Source organism: Candoia aspera, chromosome 2 (genome assembly GCF_035149785.1).
Source record: "Candoia aspera isolate rCanAsp1 chromosome 2, rCanAsp1.hap2, whole genome shotgun sequence".
NCBI classification, from domain to species: domain Eukaryota; kingdom Metazoa; phylum Chordata; class Lepidosauria; order Squamata; family Boidae; genus Candoia; species Candoia aspera.
In genome coordinates this window covers 123279075-123297506 of record NC_086154.1, presented here as the reverse complement: position 1 = coordinate 123297506, position 18432 = coordinate 123279075, and the positions used below count along the sequence as shown (strand labels likewise).

Below are 18432 nucleotides of genomic sequence, written 5' to 3'. Positions count from 1 at the left end.
TATCTACATGAAACTGCTGGGTGAGATCATCTGTCACCATGGGATGAGGTATGATCAATATGCTGATGACACTCACTTGTATATCTCCATCCTGGGTGAAGTAAGTGGTGCTGTGTCTGCCCTCTCTCAGTGCCTGGGGGCTGTGGGGGCCTGGATGGAGGACAACAGGCTTCAACTGAACCCTGGTAAGATGGAGTGGCTGTGGGTTAATGGCTCTTCCATATCCGGGACTTTGTCATCTTCGGTTCTGGATGGGGTTACACTGCCCCAGACAGACCCAGTGTGTAACTTGGGGGTCCTCCTGGACTCAGGGCCCCTGCTTGAAGAACAGGTGGTAACCGTGGCCAGGAAGGCCTTCACACAACTTCATGTTGTGCACCAGTTATGTCCCTTCCTGGATCAGGAGGCCCTTCAAACAGTCATTCATGCCCTTGTTATCTCCCATATGGACTACTGCAATGCGCTCTACATGGGCTACCCTTGAAAAGTATCCAGAAGCTACAGCTAGTCCAGAATGCAGCCGCGCGGGTGATCTTTGGTGCCCTTAGAAGAGCACATGTAACACCTCTGCTCCGTGAACTGCATTGGGTACCGGTTTGCTTCCGGGTCCAATTCAAGGTGTTGGTTATCACCTTTATAGCCCTACATGGCATGAGGCCAGGCTACCTGAGGAACTGCCTCACCCCCATTATGTCAATCCGTCCCACCCGATCATGCAGAGAGGGCATGTTGCAGACCCTGTCGGTAAGAGAATTTCATCTGGCAGGGTCCAGGAGGTGGGCCTTCTCTGCAGTAGCTCCTGCCCTCTGAAACAAATTGACCCCGGAGGTGAGGTTGGCCCCATCACTCCTGGCCTTCTGGAGGAATTTGAAGACCTGGCTCTGCCACCTGGTTTGGGGCAGGGAGGGGAGTCATCATGTTTGGGGATGGCCAGTACCCTAGAGTGCTCGTTGCATACAAGGTCTGAGTTATCATCCACCATTTGGATTCTATTTTTATCTATAATTATTGTATCTGTAACTGTGTTTTTAGATATTGTATTTTTATTTTATATTTATTGTTTTATTGACTATTGTTGTAAACCACCCAGAGTCCCTCTGGTGGGAGGAGATGGGCAGTGACAAATTTGATAAATAAATACAGTGGTTAGATGAGTGAGTCCTGAGCTACATGTGCATTAAAAAGGTAATGACACTAGCCAAATTTTTTAAAATAAAACACACACACACAAAGTGGGAAGTGGAAAAAAGGAAGAGATGGCTAGTGACAACAACAGGTGCCAGTCTCCTGGCCCTTTGCAGCAATTGGCATCTAAAGAATTTGGTCTCGCTAGCTCTAAGCATTCAAATTGCTGCTGAGGAAAAGTAATTAGTTTCTTTTCCTCTCATATGGGTGAGATCTCCTTTCCTTACAGTATTTCATGGTCCAGACTAAGAGTCCTTGTCAGTCAAGGAAGACAACCAGAGGTTGCATCCCAAAAGTTGCATCCCAGGCCTCAGCAGTGATGCTGAACCAGCAACTGGCCCCACTCCCTGTGTTCTGGATCTAGCAGAATGCTAGGTCTGAGACTGGACCATCTAAACACAGAGAGGCATAGAATGCTTGGTTATGCCAAAGAGAGCTAAAACTTGAGGGTCTACTTAGGAGAAACCAGCTGAGGAAATCCAGGGCTGCTCATGGCCATTTATTTAGGGAGCAACCTGGGCATGACAAATGTGGATCTGCCTTGACTACTTGCTACAAAACCATCCCTGCATTTGATTTTCATTTGCTTCTGGACTTTCCCATTCATTTAGCCCTTTGGACACTATTTCACAGTGAGCTTGCTTTTGTGTCCTGACCTTGGCCTGAATTTATGACTATGAGATTTAGCTTGATGGATTTAGTGTGGTAATAAGTCAGATATGTAACGAGCTGCCATTCGTGATGCTGGGACACAGTGCAACTAGCTCACTGGAAAAAGTTGGGAACAGGCCAAGAATCTCCTCTGCAGGGGAAGGGGAAGGAAGGGGCTATGTTGCCCCAGTTGCCCTCTTTAGAGTTGTAATACCCCAAAATGAAAGCAAGAAAGCAAGCAAGAAAGAAAGAGTAAGCAAGATCAGTAATACTGAAGAAATAATTTCCTGGATAATTTGTTCACCATTACTGAATTGATCTTGTTGCAATACACAAATGCAACTTTTGGGGAGTATGATTATCTGTGCTCACTTTTTTCTTTCTTTTACTGATCATTTTTAAAAGGAAAAAAAAAGAGCAAACAAGAAAAAGGAGAAAAGAAAAAAATGGTACAGAAATATAATATCTATAAGTGGGCAAAGGAATTACCAAGATTGTACAGTTAGTGCCCAGTATATATTTGATCAGAAATTAATCATAAAAACCATTAAATTACTTTTAAATACATTATTTTAACAATATACAGTAAGGAAGAATTTACATCTCTGAGCTAAGTGCCAAAATCTCCATTATTTATTGTTTAAGAATATAAGAAAGAAAGAATCTATGGAAGCCATTCTTGCTTAAATTTGGTTAAACTTCTGTTGTGAATATATGTGGCCAATTTTGCCATTACTGAATATTCTCCAAGTTTAAGTTCCCTGTCTGATATTTTCAGAAACATATCTTTCTTCCAATGTTGTACTGAATTTATCCTTGCCACAATAAACATGTATCTTAGTAAATTATGCTATTTTTTCATTAATATGTTTTGGGATTATCATTAGTAAGAAAAACTGTGGGTTCATTTCAAATTTGATTTCTAAAGTTCTCTGAATAGTGCTGTGTATTTCTTTCCAGTACTTTTGTGGGGTTTTTTTACATGTCTACCACATATGGGGAAATGTTCCTTCTCGTGGTATTGCCAAGATTTATTACTATGTGAATTGTCTATCTTGGCAATTACTGATGGAGTTGTATAACATACAGAAATGGAACTTGGATGCTGGTTATATTTTAAGCACACATGTTATGAAGAGTGAGATCAAGGATGGATCATCCTAGTCCGCCTCCTATGCCAATTTAGAATAAACCCAAGATATATTACCATTATTCTAGACTAGGTGCCAGAGAGATTTTCTGGGGGGAGGGCGGGGAACAGACTGATGTACCAAATTTAAAATTGATTGCATTAAAGTATGATTTCAATTTTATCAGAGCAGCAAGACAAATAACATAGTCCCAAATCAAAAGTGGCTTCTTTTAAAAAGGCACAATTTGCTTGGAAAGTAACCATATCATTGACCACATTTTTGTGGCTTCTCCTTCTTGAGGGTCATTATCATGCTATAACGTATGACTTTGGTCAAGGTTATTATTCATCAGGTAGGTATTAACAATTCCTATCGGAATATCATTATTTATCCTATTATGTTATATAATGATACTAAACTGGGAACAACAATCATTCAACAGCTGCTAGGACATCCAATGCAAGCAAGAGAACAGACATCTTCATCTCAATGCTGTAGTCATTATCCCATCACTGTCTGCAATTTGTTTTTTTGTTTGTTTTAAGTATGTTTACATTATTAGCTTTTGGTACCCTGCATTCTAGCTACACCCTACCCCTGTTTTCTTGCCCAGGTTGATTTATTAATCTTACAGCTGCTGCTGCTGAGATTGGGGGTTGAGAGGTCAGCTCTGCAAGACCCAATGAACCCAGAATGTGCTCTGTACAAGAGCATCCCAAACTCTGCCTCTTTGGTTATTGGTCCTTGCAGAAAGAGGCAACTGCTTGAAGATTTATCTTTAAAAGACCCAGTAGCCATCAAATCTATCCATTGCAGAAACCTGAGTGTCAAACGATCTACCTACTTAGCCAGCAGCACATTATAATTATGGAGTCTACCAGACACCTGTAGCAACAATGAAACACCAAAAAAAATCTATAGGAGAAGATAACTGGGATACTGTCCATCACGACCACGAACAGCTCCTGCAGCTTGGGGATGGGGTGCAAGCTATGTTTGCAGAAAAAATGTTTGGGAATATGTAGTGTGAATTAATCATTACAGCTTTCAAAGAAAGGCCACATAAGGCAGGAGAAAGGGTGACAAGTTGGACATTTTGCTCTTCCTTTGGTATTTATTTATTTAATAAATTTATTCACTGCCCATCTCTCCCTCACAACTCTTTTATGGTTTAAGATTCTCAAGACCTAGATAAGGCATAAAAACAAGTTTCATTTGGAACAGAATGACCATTAACATTTGCCTTATGATATATAGCCTAGATAAGTGCAGATGGTGTGATCACCCTTAGGAACACTGTGGAGCACCTGCTGCAACTATGTATTTCTGACTGAATAACTGAGATTTTGTTCTTGTTTCAACAGAACTAGAGCAGAATTGCACTAGAAACCAAATCCTTACACTGAGTCTCTCAAGAGTTGACTTGCCATTAGGTCATCATGCATTTAGCTCTCCGTCCCCCACACCCCATATTTTATGGAGGCAAATTCCCAGTGGTTAAGTAAAAGACCAGGGTAGCATGGAAAACTTCTCATTCATAAGTATTTTCTCTGGGTTTCTCTATATTCTTTCAAACTCTGCCTTTCATATCAGTTTTTTTATGGGGCAAAAACATTTTTCTTCCTCACAATTTACCTCCATACAGGTAAATTTTTGAAAAAGTAGATATTCACAGTACATGTTTTGACTTATTTGCAGTACTTTCTGGAACTATATGGACAAAACCCACTTTTGAGGGGGAGATCATTATTGTTGATCTGTTGACAACCATGATGTGTGGAAGACAAGCACATTTCCTTGCTCCAAACAACTCGGATACCTCAGACAAATGAATGGCTATTTCGAGGACATGGCACATAGGGATTTTACCAACCTAGCCTGATTTGGCACAGATTTATACTACCTGGTAGTCCTGGTCAGGAAGATGAGTACAGTTAATTTTTTTAAGCAGTGAATGTAACATCAAATTACTTTGAAATAAAGGTGGAGAGGTCTTAAAATCTAATTGCTAGCAAATCACACATAGAGCAGAATACAATCCTCCTATCAGACAATATAACATTTGTTCTCAAAGAGCCGGTATAATATAGTGGCTAGTTACTATATTGAAATTCCCACACTTCTGCAATGCAGACTGGGTGACTTTGGATTAATAATCATTTCTTAGCTTGGCCTACCTCATGGGGCTTTTTTGAAGATTTAATGGTGGAGGAGAAACTGCCTTGAGTGGAAGAAAAGAAGAATATGCATGTAATTAAGTAATTAATAATATACCTGAAAAGGGCTTTGGATTCCAAGGCAAAAAGGTGCACTTGGAATATACCCATCTGTAACTCTGTAAGCCAGGTATACCTTTTCCCAGGAGCACAGCTCTGCCATTCCATGAAAAGGTGGGGCTGCTTTAAGGAGTTTTAGGCAGGTGCAACATCCAAAACACTTTTTTCTCCTTTCAGTCCAAAGCACTGCTCAGGCCTAATATCAACACATGTGGGGGACAAAAGGCTATCCCAACAGTACTTCAAATGTCAGCTCTGTGCTGGGTAGGGCAGGACCCTTTACTCAATATGCAATGTCTTCTCCTGCACAGGGAATCCATCCAGCAAAATGAGAAACAGGATAGTACTGGGGCACATTCAATAGGGACCAGGTCAGCAAACAAAGCCCATTACTTATGTCCATGTACCTATTCATCCAAAATACCTACATCTAATTCATATTAGATAAGAAATATAGCCAAAGCTTTTCTTTATTGTTGCTGTTTTCATTCTGCAGGCAGCTAGGACTTTAAAAAAAGTGTTGTAATTTTCCAGGATTTATTTGGCTAAACAAATCTACAAACCTGCTTTGCTGGCATCACCTTCACTGCTAATTCCATTTCATTAGCTTGTCACAAACATTTGTTCAGGCAATTACGTTTAGTTAACTAGAACATCTGTGAAAGCAGAATGTTGTGCCAATACTACTTTGCTAACTCATAGCATAATCACTTATAAGCAAATAAGAGCTACCATACCACATCAAAACTGGCACACAGCTGTGCCAGTTCAGCACCTCAGATTGTGATATTTATCAGCTCTGTGCTTGAGGGACTGGCCAAGGTTTAGAGAAATTTTGGATGACCAGTAGACAACTTTAATACATGTCCTTCCTTATAGCTTGGCACTTGGGAGATTATACCTCTCTGAATTCCTAGCATGCAGCTGGTTGTCTATTTCATATCAAACTTGAGTAGGGAGCAAACAGTACTAGAATTAAGGTAATACAATGTCTTTTTATGCAAATATACTACAATTATTTCCAACATAAATAAATAGCAAGGCATTTGTGGTGTGTATGTTTCAAATAGCTCTTTCTTTCCTCTACCTGATTTATGAATGCTTTCCTTCTGTCCACTCCAGTCATCCAATTAAGGAACAGTAACAATGTTATTTCATTTAAGTACCCATTCAAAGAGCTAATTTCAAGGTCAAATTATTAAAAGAAAGTACTATAGATATTCACTGAAGGCCAGCTCCTAGTCTGAAATACATATAGAAGTAACTCACGAATAATTCCAACTCTACAAATTCTGTAGCTTGTATCAATTCCAAAAATATGCACTCAGTGATACTAGAGGCTACTAGAAGCTAGGACTGGCCAATATGATATAGCAGCTTTCCCCAATCTGGTATGCCCCCCAAATGTGCTGGACTACATCTCCTGTTGCATCTGGAGGACATCAGATTGGCAAAAATTGTGCTGCTAAGCAAAACAATACAGTCATGTGAAAAAGTAAGATATTCAATGTATTTGTTGAATATTTAATATTTCAACATATTTCAACATACTATTTGAATGAAGATAAAACAGTGATATGTCCACATATGTTAAAGAAGAAGAAAAAACTTTACATGGGATGTACTTACTTTTTCACATGACCGTATAAAGATAAAGGTGATTTAATTGAACAAAAAAAAACCCTACGAAAAATTGATTTTGCAATCATTTATTCAACAAAAAATTAACAGATATGCCATTTTCTTCTGTGGAAAGAATATGTACACCCTTGGCTTTAATACCTGATATTGCCCTCTTTGTTAGAAACAACCTCAGGTAGGCATTTTTCATACCTATCAGTCTCTGACATCGACTGGGAGGCATTTTTTCCCATAATTTTTTCAGCTGTGTGATGTTTGAGGGGTTTCTTACATGCACAGCCTGTTTCAAATCAATGATGGGATTTAGATCCAGGTTTTGACTTAGCCATGCCAGAACCCTCCACTGATTTTTTTTCAGCCATTCCTTGGTCGATTTACTGAAATGTTTAGGGTCATTGTCATGTTGCAAGTTTCACTTTTGGTTGAGCTTCAATATTCTGACAGATGGTCTCACATTATCCTCAAGCACCCTCTGGTACAGTGAAGAATTCATAGTGGATTCTATGATGGTGAGATGCCCAGGCCCTGATGCAGCAAAGCAGCCTCATACCATAATATTTCCACCATCATGTGTTACTGTTGATATCAGGTTCTCTTAGTGAAATGCTGTCTTTGGTTTTTGCCACACATGTCTTCTGGTATTGTGGCCAAATAACTCTATCTTTGCCTAATCTATCCAGGACATGTTGTTCCTGAGGTCCTGATCTTTGCCTAGGTGATCATGAGCAAATTTTAGTCTTGTCCTGATGTGCTTTCTGGACAACAAAGGTTTCCTCCTGGCATACCTCCCACATAGCTCTAATTTGTGCGACTTCTTTCTAATGGTAGACTCGTGCACTTTGACATTAATAGTGGCAAGAGCTACCTTTAGGTCATGTAATGAATTTCTGAGGTTCTTAGAGACTTCTTTAAGCAACTTGCTTTCTGCTCTCAGGCTGAATTTGCTGGGACGGCCTGGTCTGAACAAGTTGGCAGTTGTTTGAAATCTTCTTCATTTGTAAATGATCTTCCAGACAGTGGATTGATTAATGTCCAACTGTTTGGCGATCTCTTTAAATCCTTTCACAGACTAATAGACATCTCAAACCTTCTTTCTGAAGGTCTCAGAGAGCTCTTTCGATCTAGGCGTGGTGATCCCACAGACTTCAACAACAAAGAACAAATCAGACTAAACATCTCAGGTTTAAGTAAGACAGGTTCCTTCCAGATACTCTCCAATGATGTTCTAATCATTTGCACCTGATCTGGTGCACCTGATACTAATTTTAGGTATTTGAGGTAGTGATAAATGTAGGGTGTACTTACTTTTTCCACATGTAAAATTTGCATTTGTGTTTATTTAAACTACTGCAATAGGCTACAAAATGTAAATGGTGCATGATATTTGTTACATTATATCCCCTTAATCTATCAATATAGTTGAAATGAATAGAGATTCATGAATGCCACCTTGAGCCCTTTGGAAGAAAGACACGACATACATATGAAAATAAATAATTGCTTTGCATGTGGTACAATGACCGATTTACGAATGGTGGTAATTAGTGGGACCAATATACCCTCATTTAATCTTCTATTGGTGAAATGCAATAGTTATTAACTTTATTTACTTGGCAGCATGCCAGCATTTAGAACACACTGTTAAAACTGCATGGCCTGCCTTCTCAGTGCTTGCTTTCTGTTACTACTAAGAACTGTAGATATTTTCGCTGCATTCAGTAGGAGATTACATAGCGTGAAAGAAGCATTTCAGATCTGCTGTAGACTTATCAATCCAGTTGCAAGAGTTCCTTAATGCCTCTTGAAGAACGAGAATAGAAATTCTAATATAAATGTCATTCATAAAGAGAAATATCTGCCTATTTGATACTGGAGTTATCTTCTAAATACTGTAAAGATTTTACAGCATGATTTTAGAATCCATACACTTGTTAAGTTTAAATTTTACAAATACACCTTAGTCAAGCCACACCTGATTATTAAGAAGCCGTTAAGCAAAAACGCCAGCGGACCTGGAATGAACTTGCACATCCTACTGTTATTCAGGTCAATATCAATTTAACATATAATTTGAGACTTTTTTAGCTAAATACAGAAATCGGACCTATAGCTGCAAACCAGTATATGGGCAAGTCTAACTGTACACAGTTGGCAGCAAACTCCAGCAAAATCAGTAAGACTTACACCAGAGTAAAGATAGTTGAGACAAAGCTTTGAAAGTAACAACTTCATATAAAAAAGAAAATGACTCTGCAGGAGACAAGTGTTAAATCTAGAGTTTAAAATGTCATCTAGTGTCTGCCACGTCTGAATCCAAAACAAAAAAAATTAAAGAAATTGTAACTACCTTTCATTACCATTTGGACCACTGAGTTTAACTTATTTAATTATTTCTGGAAATTATTTTCTTTATGATTTTTATGTTATAGGTTTCTTTGGTTGAAAGGTTATTTATTCCACACCAGTTGTTCATAACGATCTAATGTCTTTGAAAATGCACGATCATACTGTTTGCTTTCAATCATTTTGGAGTGGGGTGGGTGATTTAGGAGGGTAAAAGTAACAGAAGTCTAAGATTGGGAAACTGTAATTTGAGAAGCTGAGATATGACCTTCTGTGATAGTAACATCATGTAACCATGATTAAATTACTAGGGAATTTTTTTGTGTGTTTTTAGATATATTGCACAACTAAATCATTGGACATGTTATCTGGGAATAATGGAGGTTTGTCCAAATCATCTGTAGGGTAGCCTTTGCCTGGTCTAGAGTATGTTACTGCCAGTAAATGACACTTGCTGAAACTCTGTAGCCATCAAAGCTCTTGTAACACTTTGCCAGTTTACTAAAACCATTTAAATTTTCAGCATCTGAAATGTGGAAAGTAATCCTGCAAAGTCTACCAAATACAGCAGGGATTTGCTAATGAAAATAAATACACCAAGCTGAAGAAAGAAACACATTCTGATTTCACGAAGTATTTCATGATTTGAGTCAAGTGCTATTAAGAATATATTGAACACATGTGTCCTTTCGGAAATCAGCTCACTTAAACTATTTTATTTATTTATTTATTTAGATATCTCACCGAAGTCTCTTGCTGTTTATAATAAAAACACCAAGTCTTTAACACCAAAACAGTCTCTCTCTCTCTCCCTCTCTCCATTTTGTTTATCCTTTAAATGGCAGTACTGAAATAAAATTCTACTTCATTTTCTCTTCCCCACCTCTGAATCCAACAAACCAAGGGCAAACCCTTCTTAATTTGAACATGACTTGTAAGAGGACATTCAAGCATCAGCATTCCTTGCTACCAGATGATTCCCGTTTCTACTGACCTCTGCTTATCAAAATGGATCAAAGCAAAGGAGCATTTATACGGAGAGGGTTTCGTGCAGAGGGTGTCTGTGAAGAAAGTCTGTCTTCAGAGCTTGATTGCTGCTTTGGAGCAAAAGTTGGTCCTAGGAAAGGGAACTCCTGATACGTGCAAAAGGTGAAATACGCTAAGCCAAGGAGCACCATCTGTTCTATTTCCATTGTCAAATGACATTGCATATAAGACTGTCTTAAGATCTACTATATAGATATTTCAGTTACTGAGTCACTCCTAATTAGCCCTCTCTGCTACTATACCCTTTCAACAAGGCATACTGGTCTTCAACAGTATGGTGCTGCCTGGGTGGCCTAGTGGTAGATTTCCCTTCTTTCTGATTTCACTCTGAAATCTTGTGGAAAAAGTAGCCAAGAAAGCTTTGAGAAACTGGCTAATTAAGAATTGAGTATGGAGAAACAAGTTCATTTCTCCTTAAACCAAAATGCATATATCATGTTTAATAAAACAGGCATTCAGGTCTAAGTGACTTGTATAATAGAGTTTTGTATTGTTTTGTAAACTAAAGTTACAGTGATATGACTGCCTACTGAGGTAAATATGCCTAAGTTTGGGCTGTGTCTTTAAATCTTTACGGAAAATACAACAGGAAGATGTTATTCGTGGGTATCCAAAAGTGATGAAACACATGGTATGATGTCATGACTCAAAACCCACAACTTATATGTTTGTTTTGAACACTGGAACACAAGTATATAAGGGCAGTATTTGCATTGCAACAGAATCACATGCGTATGACCATTTTGATATAAACTTAGTTTGCTGCTGATGCCCATGAAGTCATTAACTGTTAGAACCTATTCCTAAAATAAATGAAGTTTTGGAATTATTCCTAGGTTTCTTTCATGTCACTTCTGTACTGTCTGTCATTTAGAATAAGCTCAAACTTCTGCTTTGCCAAGTTTTGTGTGCTAAGTTGTGATTTAAGGACAGAATCAGGGACCCAGAAGCTGATATGCCACAAGTGTTGTTTTGGAATGAAGCACACACATACCTCTAGGATCAAAATGAAATAAAAAGGGAATGTATTCACCCAGCTTCACTTCTATCCACCAGTATTTCACTCTTAATGTGGCAAGACTATTGGCCAATGATGCTGGAACAAGGGCTGCTGGAGCTTGGCAACACCTAAGAGCACTGGGATGAATTTTTGTGCCAGAGGCTCAGCAGTCTGGCCTGGCATTTGTTCCCTCTTTTCCATGATTTGTCTTGCCAAAGTTTCTCAGCAACCCATGTATTTTCTTGTAAGAAGCATTTTTCACCCATTCTAGCTTAGCTTGGTGGAAGCAAGTTAGGAGAGCCTTGAGGTTGAGATTTTAGACAAACATGTCTTAAATAAAGGCCTGGGCCCTTGCTAACATCTCTGAAAAACTCAGTTGTCAGAAAGACTGACTAGATGCAGTATTCTTTTAGCTGAACCCTACTCCTGCTCCATACTGACTCCAAACAGAAGTGGGCAAGACTGTTGAGTGGGGCATGTAAGTTAGTTAGCTGGCCAGTAGGCCCTCCTATGATATAGTCATGTCACCAGAGAGTGGAGGGTCAAAATCAATCAATCTATCTATCAATCAATCTGTCTGTCTGTCTGTCTGTCTGTCTGTCTGTCTGTCTGTCTGTCTGTCTGTCTGTCTGTCTGTCTGTCTGTCTGTCATCTCTCTCTCTCTCTCATCTATCAATCTATCTAGCATGAGGAGGTTGGGTATTTTGATCTCTCAGGGGCCTTGTGTTCCTATTTTCAGCCTAATTTTTGAATTTTTCAGCCAAAACCATGTCTTTGTAATCTGGTCCTTCAGTGGCACAATCTCAGGATATTTTGGAGAGTGGATGCAAATGAGGGACTGGAGGGCTGCATGCTGCTCTCTGGTTGTCCACTCTTGCTTTAGGAGGTGCAATGGAAAGGATTATATCTGCCAAACTGCACAGAAAGACACATGGAAGCAAATGATTAAAGAGGAGGTGCTTTCTCTTCCTCATGATCACTGTCTTTCTCTGGAGTCCAGAATGATTATGCAAATAATTTTGCTGACTTCCTTTCATTTGCTTACCTATAACCAAAGATAAGAAATCTTTACTTTTTAGTTGTCACTCATTTTATATTTGTAAACCATCAAATCAGACCAGCTCCCTGTAATTTACAAGCAGCTAAAAACAAAATACCCATAAAATTACAAAGGTTCAGCAGTCAATAACCAATAAAACAGTAACCATAGGCACCAGTCCTAGCATATATACCAGCAATTCTTACACCTTGAAGACCTTATAGAAAAGTTATGTTTTGACAGGCTTCTGGAATGATGCCAAGGTGGGTACCTTCAGGGCGTCTCCAGGAAGACAGTTCTACAAGTTGGGGGCCACCATAGACAAACACTTTCACATCACGTATGATTAACATCCCCATTTGGGACAGTTCCATGTGGAGGAGGCAGACCAGAAGATACCTAGGATTCAAGCTATGCAAGACTTTATATATTAAAACCAGTACTTTGAATGGTATGTAGAAACTCCTGGAACCCAGTTCAGTGCCTGCAACACTGATATTACATGGTTGTACCAACTGTCACCTGCCAGTACATAGGCTGCTGCATTTAGTACCAACTATAGTTTGAATATTTTTAAAAGGCAGCCCATGTAAAATATGCTGCAGTAGCCTAGTCTAATAGTGATGAGGACATGAGTTACTATCATCAGGGCCTCCCACTTCAGATATGGCACCAGCAAAACATGGGTGAAAGCTACCTTAACCCTGAACTCCACTGTCAAATCCAGCAAAAGTACTAGTATGAACCAACTTAATCGGCCCATCACCCCTGCAGTGGTCTTAGAAAATAGCAAATCTAATATGGGCCAGGAAGTAACATTCTCCATCTTCAGATTACATACCAACTGCTCTGAAACAAAGACAAGAACAAACATATGTCCTTTTGTGACAGGTAAGAGATTACCTGGGATAAGCTCATTGCTGCCATAAACTCCTGAGCCTTCCCAGATTTCTCCCATCCCCATCATGGAGGTGGAAATCCCCCAACACCAGCCCAGCAGTGAGGTCCAGGGGTTCAGAAAGGGCTCCTGTAAGGCAGCAGGGCAACCAGTAGATAAACAGGATGCTAAACTTGTCCTTAGAGCTCGGCTTCACGCTCAGTCACTGTCAGCCAAAGAAGAGAAACCAAGTTATCTCTCATGATCCTTCCTAAAGCTGGGGAGGTTGGGTAGTCACAAAGCTCTGACTACCCATCCTTCCCAGCTTTAGCATGACAGAATTTACAGAATTACAGTTTCCAACATCCTTCACCTTATACCATGTGGAGTGGGACTACTGGAAATAATATAATTCAGTAATATCTAAAGAGATACTATCTTCATTCTAGAGATTTATGGAGATTTCGGAGAAAATAGGGGTTCTGAATAATTCCTCATCTTCCTTCTGCTTATTGGCTGTGTTGGTTAGGACTTATAGAATTATAACGCAAAACACCTGGAAGACACTAAATTGTCTACTGCTTATCTAAATGATGTAACAGGGAGCCCAGTTCCCAACACTGGCAGACAGAAAGTTAAAAGGCGGTAGGATAGGGAAAGGAAGAAATTGGAAAAGAAGGGGGAACAAAGGATTTTTCCTAATGGTTCTATTTTTCTCCAGATATCCCATCTCTACAATTCTATCAGAGGTTCAGCAATTATAAAAAAATCAGAAAAGGTTGTCTTTGGGCCACCCAGGGAAATGGAAGGACCAGTTATGACTCCCATTGACTCATTATTGTCCCAGAGCATCCATCTCACTCACTTTCCTGAGTTCCTCCTTTGGGAAGACCAGAATGAGGAGTGTGTTCATTGAGCTAACTTTCCCCTACTAAGGATTATTTCCTCTTTTCCCTTGCCTGCACTGTGTCCTGGGGAGGGTACAGCAATGGGTCCATTCTCAAGCTGGATTTTGTAATGCTGGGTGCTGCTGTGACACCAAAAGGAAGGGGCAGCACCACAAGCCCCATCCTCTTCATTAGGCCACCGGGAAACAGCACATGGTCTGCTTATCTTAGCTCCCTTGCTGACCTCTTTCTGGGATTATGGCATGTTTAGGGGAAAGATCAGCAGTGAGTGGGAGGCCGACACCCCCCCCCCCACGGGCATGGTGCTAAAGCTACCCCATAATCCAAAATAGGCTCAATATTGAGTTGAAATTATTATTTGATCATGATGAACTCCATTAGTAATTTGTCATCTGCTTAAGGAAAGTGGCACTGAAAAATTAAATAGTTGTGTATTCTTTTGAAGGACCTCCTAAGTCTCAGATGTTTCATGCTTCATGAAACTCTCTAGCTGAACCTTCCCCAATGTGGCCCCTTCCCCCTCTGCTGGTACTACAGCTCCTAGAATTTCTAGTTAGCAGGCTAGTTGGGGATTCTGTAAGCATCGTTCTAGCTCATGTGAAGGGTGCTAGGTTGGGAATGTTTCACTGGCTCATACACAGACATGTATACATTCACAAGTAAAGGGACGTCTTTATTATTCTGTAGATACCAGTAAAGCCTCTCTTTTTGACTCTCTCTCCCCCAGTGTTTCTTACCCACTTTGTTTTTTTAATCCACTCTTCTGCGTTTCTTTCAATTCTGGGGTAAGCTACAGTGCCCAGGAAAAAGGGCTAAGACTCAGCAAGGCTGGGTTGGAAAAAGCAGACACCTTAGGTTAAGCATCACTCCCTCCATCCGGTTCCCATAGCAATCAGAGACATCGGTTGCCAAGGCAACAACATCCTCCCTCCCAGACAGTATCAGAGCAGAAGTACCAACTCGGCTGCAGCCAGCTGTATCTGGAGGAGAGGGTGTGTGTGTGTGTGTGTGTGTGAGAGAGAGAGAGAGAGAGAGAGAGAGAGTGAGTGAGTGAGTGAGAAAGAGAGAGGGAGAGAGAGAGAGAGGGATGTGATTGCGCTCCAAAGCTTTGCCAGGAAAAAGGGAAAACTGAAACTCCCAGTCCCTTGGCCAACCTCCGGTCTCACATGAAAGCCTTGCATTGTTCCTCCCTAGCCGTTCCGACCGAGGAAGTTGGGCACTTTTCCTGAATCTTTCTCCTTCTTTCTTTGTTTCCCCTATGATCACTCCCGCACATCCGCGCGCGGACGGAGCGAGCCCTCAATCACGTTCCCGCCTCGCCCCGCAAGTCTCTGGAGCTCGCGCTCGCCCTTCCTGCCGGGGCTACCTTCAATACAGCAGAACCTCCAGAGGCCGGAGTGGGTGAGGTCGCCCTTCACTTTTTTCGGTTGGCTTTGCGCCGTCTCGTCCGTGGCGGTGACATTGGTCCCGTTGCAGAGGTTGGCGCTCGAGTAGAGCCAATAGTCGGTGCCGATAGCGATGGTCATGAGACTGAAGGCGGCGAAGGCACCCACCGTGGTCAGCAGCATCTGGATCCCACGGTCGCACCACACCATGGTGCTTCATGCTCCACCCGACGGGCTCAGGGGGCAGCAAGAGACAGACGCAGTCGAACACTGCCTCCCCCCCGCCGCGCCCGAGCAGCGGCTTCCCCTCCTTCCCGCTCCTCTTTCTCCCCCTCTCCTCCCTCCTTCCATCTACCCAGGACGTAGCAAAGAAGCCGAGACATGGGCGGAGGGGAAGGGAGGGCGCGCCAAAAGGTTCGCGCCGAAGCACAGCAAAACAGAGAGCAAAAAAGTGGCCCTCTGAAAGGTCTCCGCCCTTTCAGGGACGAGAGGAGCCGCGACGCTGCCAGCCGGTGCCCCTACCAGCCACTTGGGCTGCTTTGCCTCGTGGCGCTCCCTCGCCTGTCCGCGGGCGCTCTCTCCAGCGTGCCACGCGCACGGCGGCACACACCGCGAGTTGCCTCTTCCCGCCGCCTAAATTCGGCGGAGGAAGGGGAGGCGGGGCGCCTGAAAGCCCTCGAGGCGCTCAGGCTCCGCCTCCCCCTGAGTCAGGGGGCAACGGGAGAAAGACGGGGGCGGGGGTCGGCGTTTGGCCGCGCGCGCGCCCCTCCAAGTAGCCGCCACGAGGCGTTGGCCAACCGCGTGCAGTTGGAAGGAGATGCCTTTCCGCGTGGTGGGAACGACCGAGGAATTTGTTTGAAAGGGGCGGGGATGGGTGGCGGGGTTTTTCAGAAAACTAGAAGCCCGCAGTAGCCTAGATTTCGAGGCCGTTTCCTCTGTAATCTACTCTGAATAGTCTTGTGAATGAAACTTGTCTGGTTTAGGTCTCAAACTTGCGTCTGTCTCTGCTTTCCTGGCCATTGCTTCTTTCAGGCTAGAAGGTGCCAAAAAGAGGGAGTGGGTTTACTCAGAGCAGGGATTCAAACTCAGATCATCCTAAGATCTGTATTAGCCAGCGGACCCCTATACTGGAGCTTTTCCCTATTTCATTCAAAAGTAGGGAATCAAAAGGAGTATCACATATGCAATTGGGCATAAATTAACTTTACCGTGAAACTAAGCTACTTTTATGCCATGTCATTTTGGCCCCTTACCTGGCAACCTTTTCCATTAATCAGCCTATCAATATTTAGTTTTGTTGTTGTTGAATGACAACCTAAATCCCTTAACATTAATCTTCTAAAATTTGGCAGGATTTCTCACCTCAGAAGAAGCAATTATTGCCAGAAAATTGGTTTCAATTCTACTGATAAATTTTAAAAAAATGATATTGGCAGTTCTCAAAGGAAAAAAAGTCATGTTTTGCCTTCATGTTGGCGTATTTCACCCTCTCATAAGGGTGAATTTCTCCAAATCCAGCTCAATTTCAGATTACTTTGAATGCAAAGTAGGATAAAAATTGATTAAATTCTGTCCCACAGAGGAAAAAAAAGCAATTGCCATTTGGTATTTCTCAACTTATCTATCTATCTATCTATCTATCTATCTATCTATCTATCTATCTATCTATCTATTTAATTTGTCCCCGCCCATCTCCTCCCGTCGGGGGACTCTGGGCGGTTTACAACAATCAATTTTTATAATTAATGGGAAAGGCATTTCCCCATTCCAGCTGGGATGTGGGGAGAGGAGCTGCTGGGAAGGAGTTTAGAAGTGGGCGGTGGGCAAGTGGGAATGCCTGCTTACCATGCTAAAGCTCCTTGCCACAAGTGGCTTCTTCCCTCCCAGTGGCTTCCTTCCCCCCACTCAGCAAGATGGGGGGCAGCAGGGCAAGAACGGTATTGCTCAGGGCCTCTTTGTGTCTGCAGCTGTTATTCAGGGTGCAAGAGAATGGCAAGAAGGAGGGCAGAGGTGGGAGGCTGCAATGGGGTGGCATCTCTCAGTAAACCCTTGCAAACTGGGCTAGGAAGAGAAGACACCTTGCAACGCAGAGGATGGACTGTTATCCCTGCCCAATAGCAGGAGCAAGGATATGCTCTTGGTTCAGCCTTTTTCAGACACGGTGAGACATTAGGCTCCATCTGGAGCTATGAGCATCTGCAGGAGATACTGTAGATGCTTTCATCAAACCTTAAGTTCCTCCTGTTTCATTTGTGCTTGTGATGTCATAATACACATACAAAAGGGGTGTGGCTTGGAGCACAATACTATAACACTGTTTTTATCATTTTGTCCCCCTTGCCACCTCCCCCGGCCCCCGCTGTCATCCATGGACACCACTGTCCTAAGCTGTGACTGTGCCTTGATTCAGGGTGTGGGCCCCACAATGACCTGGAGGGTCACATGCAGCCTATAGGCTGTGAGTTTGATACCCTGAACTTAGAAGCTGGCCTCTGGCAAAGTTTGAGCTGATTTATGTTGTTATTTTTTTTTAAGTCAATGACATCAGTTTCACTATTAATATACAGCTGAACAGAGAAATCCTGTTGCAGAAGGAGAAATTCTCATAGAAAAAGAAGAAAAGTACTGCAGGAAATGTAGGAAGGAAACTAGGCTAATCTAAAATTGGGAAGCATCTCAAATGCTTTTGAGATGGTAGATCCTCTTAGTGGACTGTGTCTTTCTCTGTTCTTCCTTCGCAGTTATTTAGGGATGGTGCTTTCAAGGAAGATCCCTGGAGAATGAATCTCATTTGCTTTGCTTCATGTATGAATGTGTTGCCTAGTACTGTACTGGAAACCCATTGTCTTTAGCAGCCTTCCCTAGCCTCGTGCCCACCAGATGTGCTGGCAGTGTGCTGGCAGGGTCATTATCGACCTAGCTGTAACCCCCACCACATCGACCCGTC

The 18432-nt window shown here is 41.9% G+C and overlaps 1 protein-coding gene across 1 annotated transcript in view; it reads right to left on the bottom strand.

Annotated features, from left to right (window-relative positions):
• The window catches only part of CACNG4 (calcium voltage-gated channel auxiliary subunit gamma 4), an 84950-nt gene extending 68901 nt beyond the window's left edge, over positions 1-16049 (bottom strand). The window contains exon 1 of the mRNA XM_063296542.1: positions 15467-16049. Coding sequence (XP_063152612.1) covers positions 15467-15695 — 229 coding nt within the window. The 5' untranslated portion in view covers positions 15696-16049. The remainder of the gene's footprint in view (positions 1-15466) is intronic.
• Positions 16050-18432: the final 2383 nt, after the last annotated feature.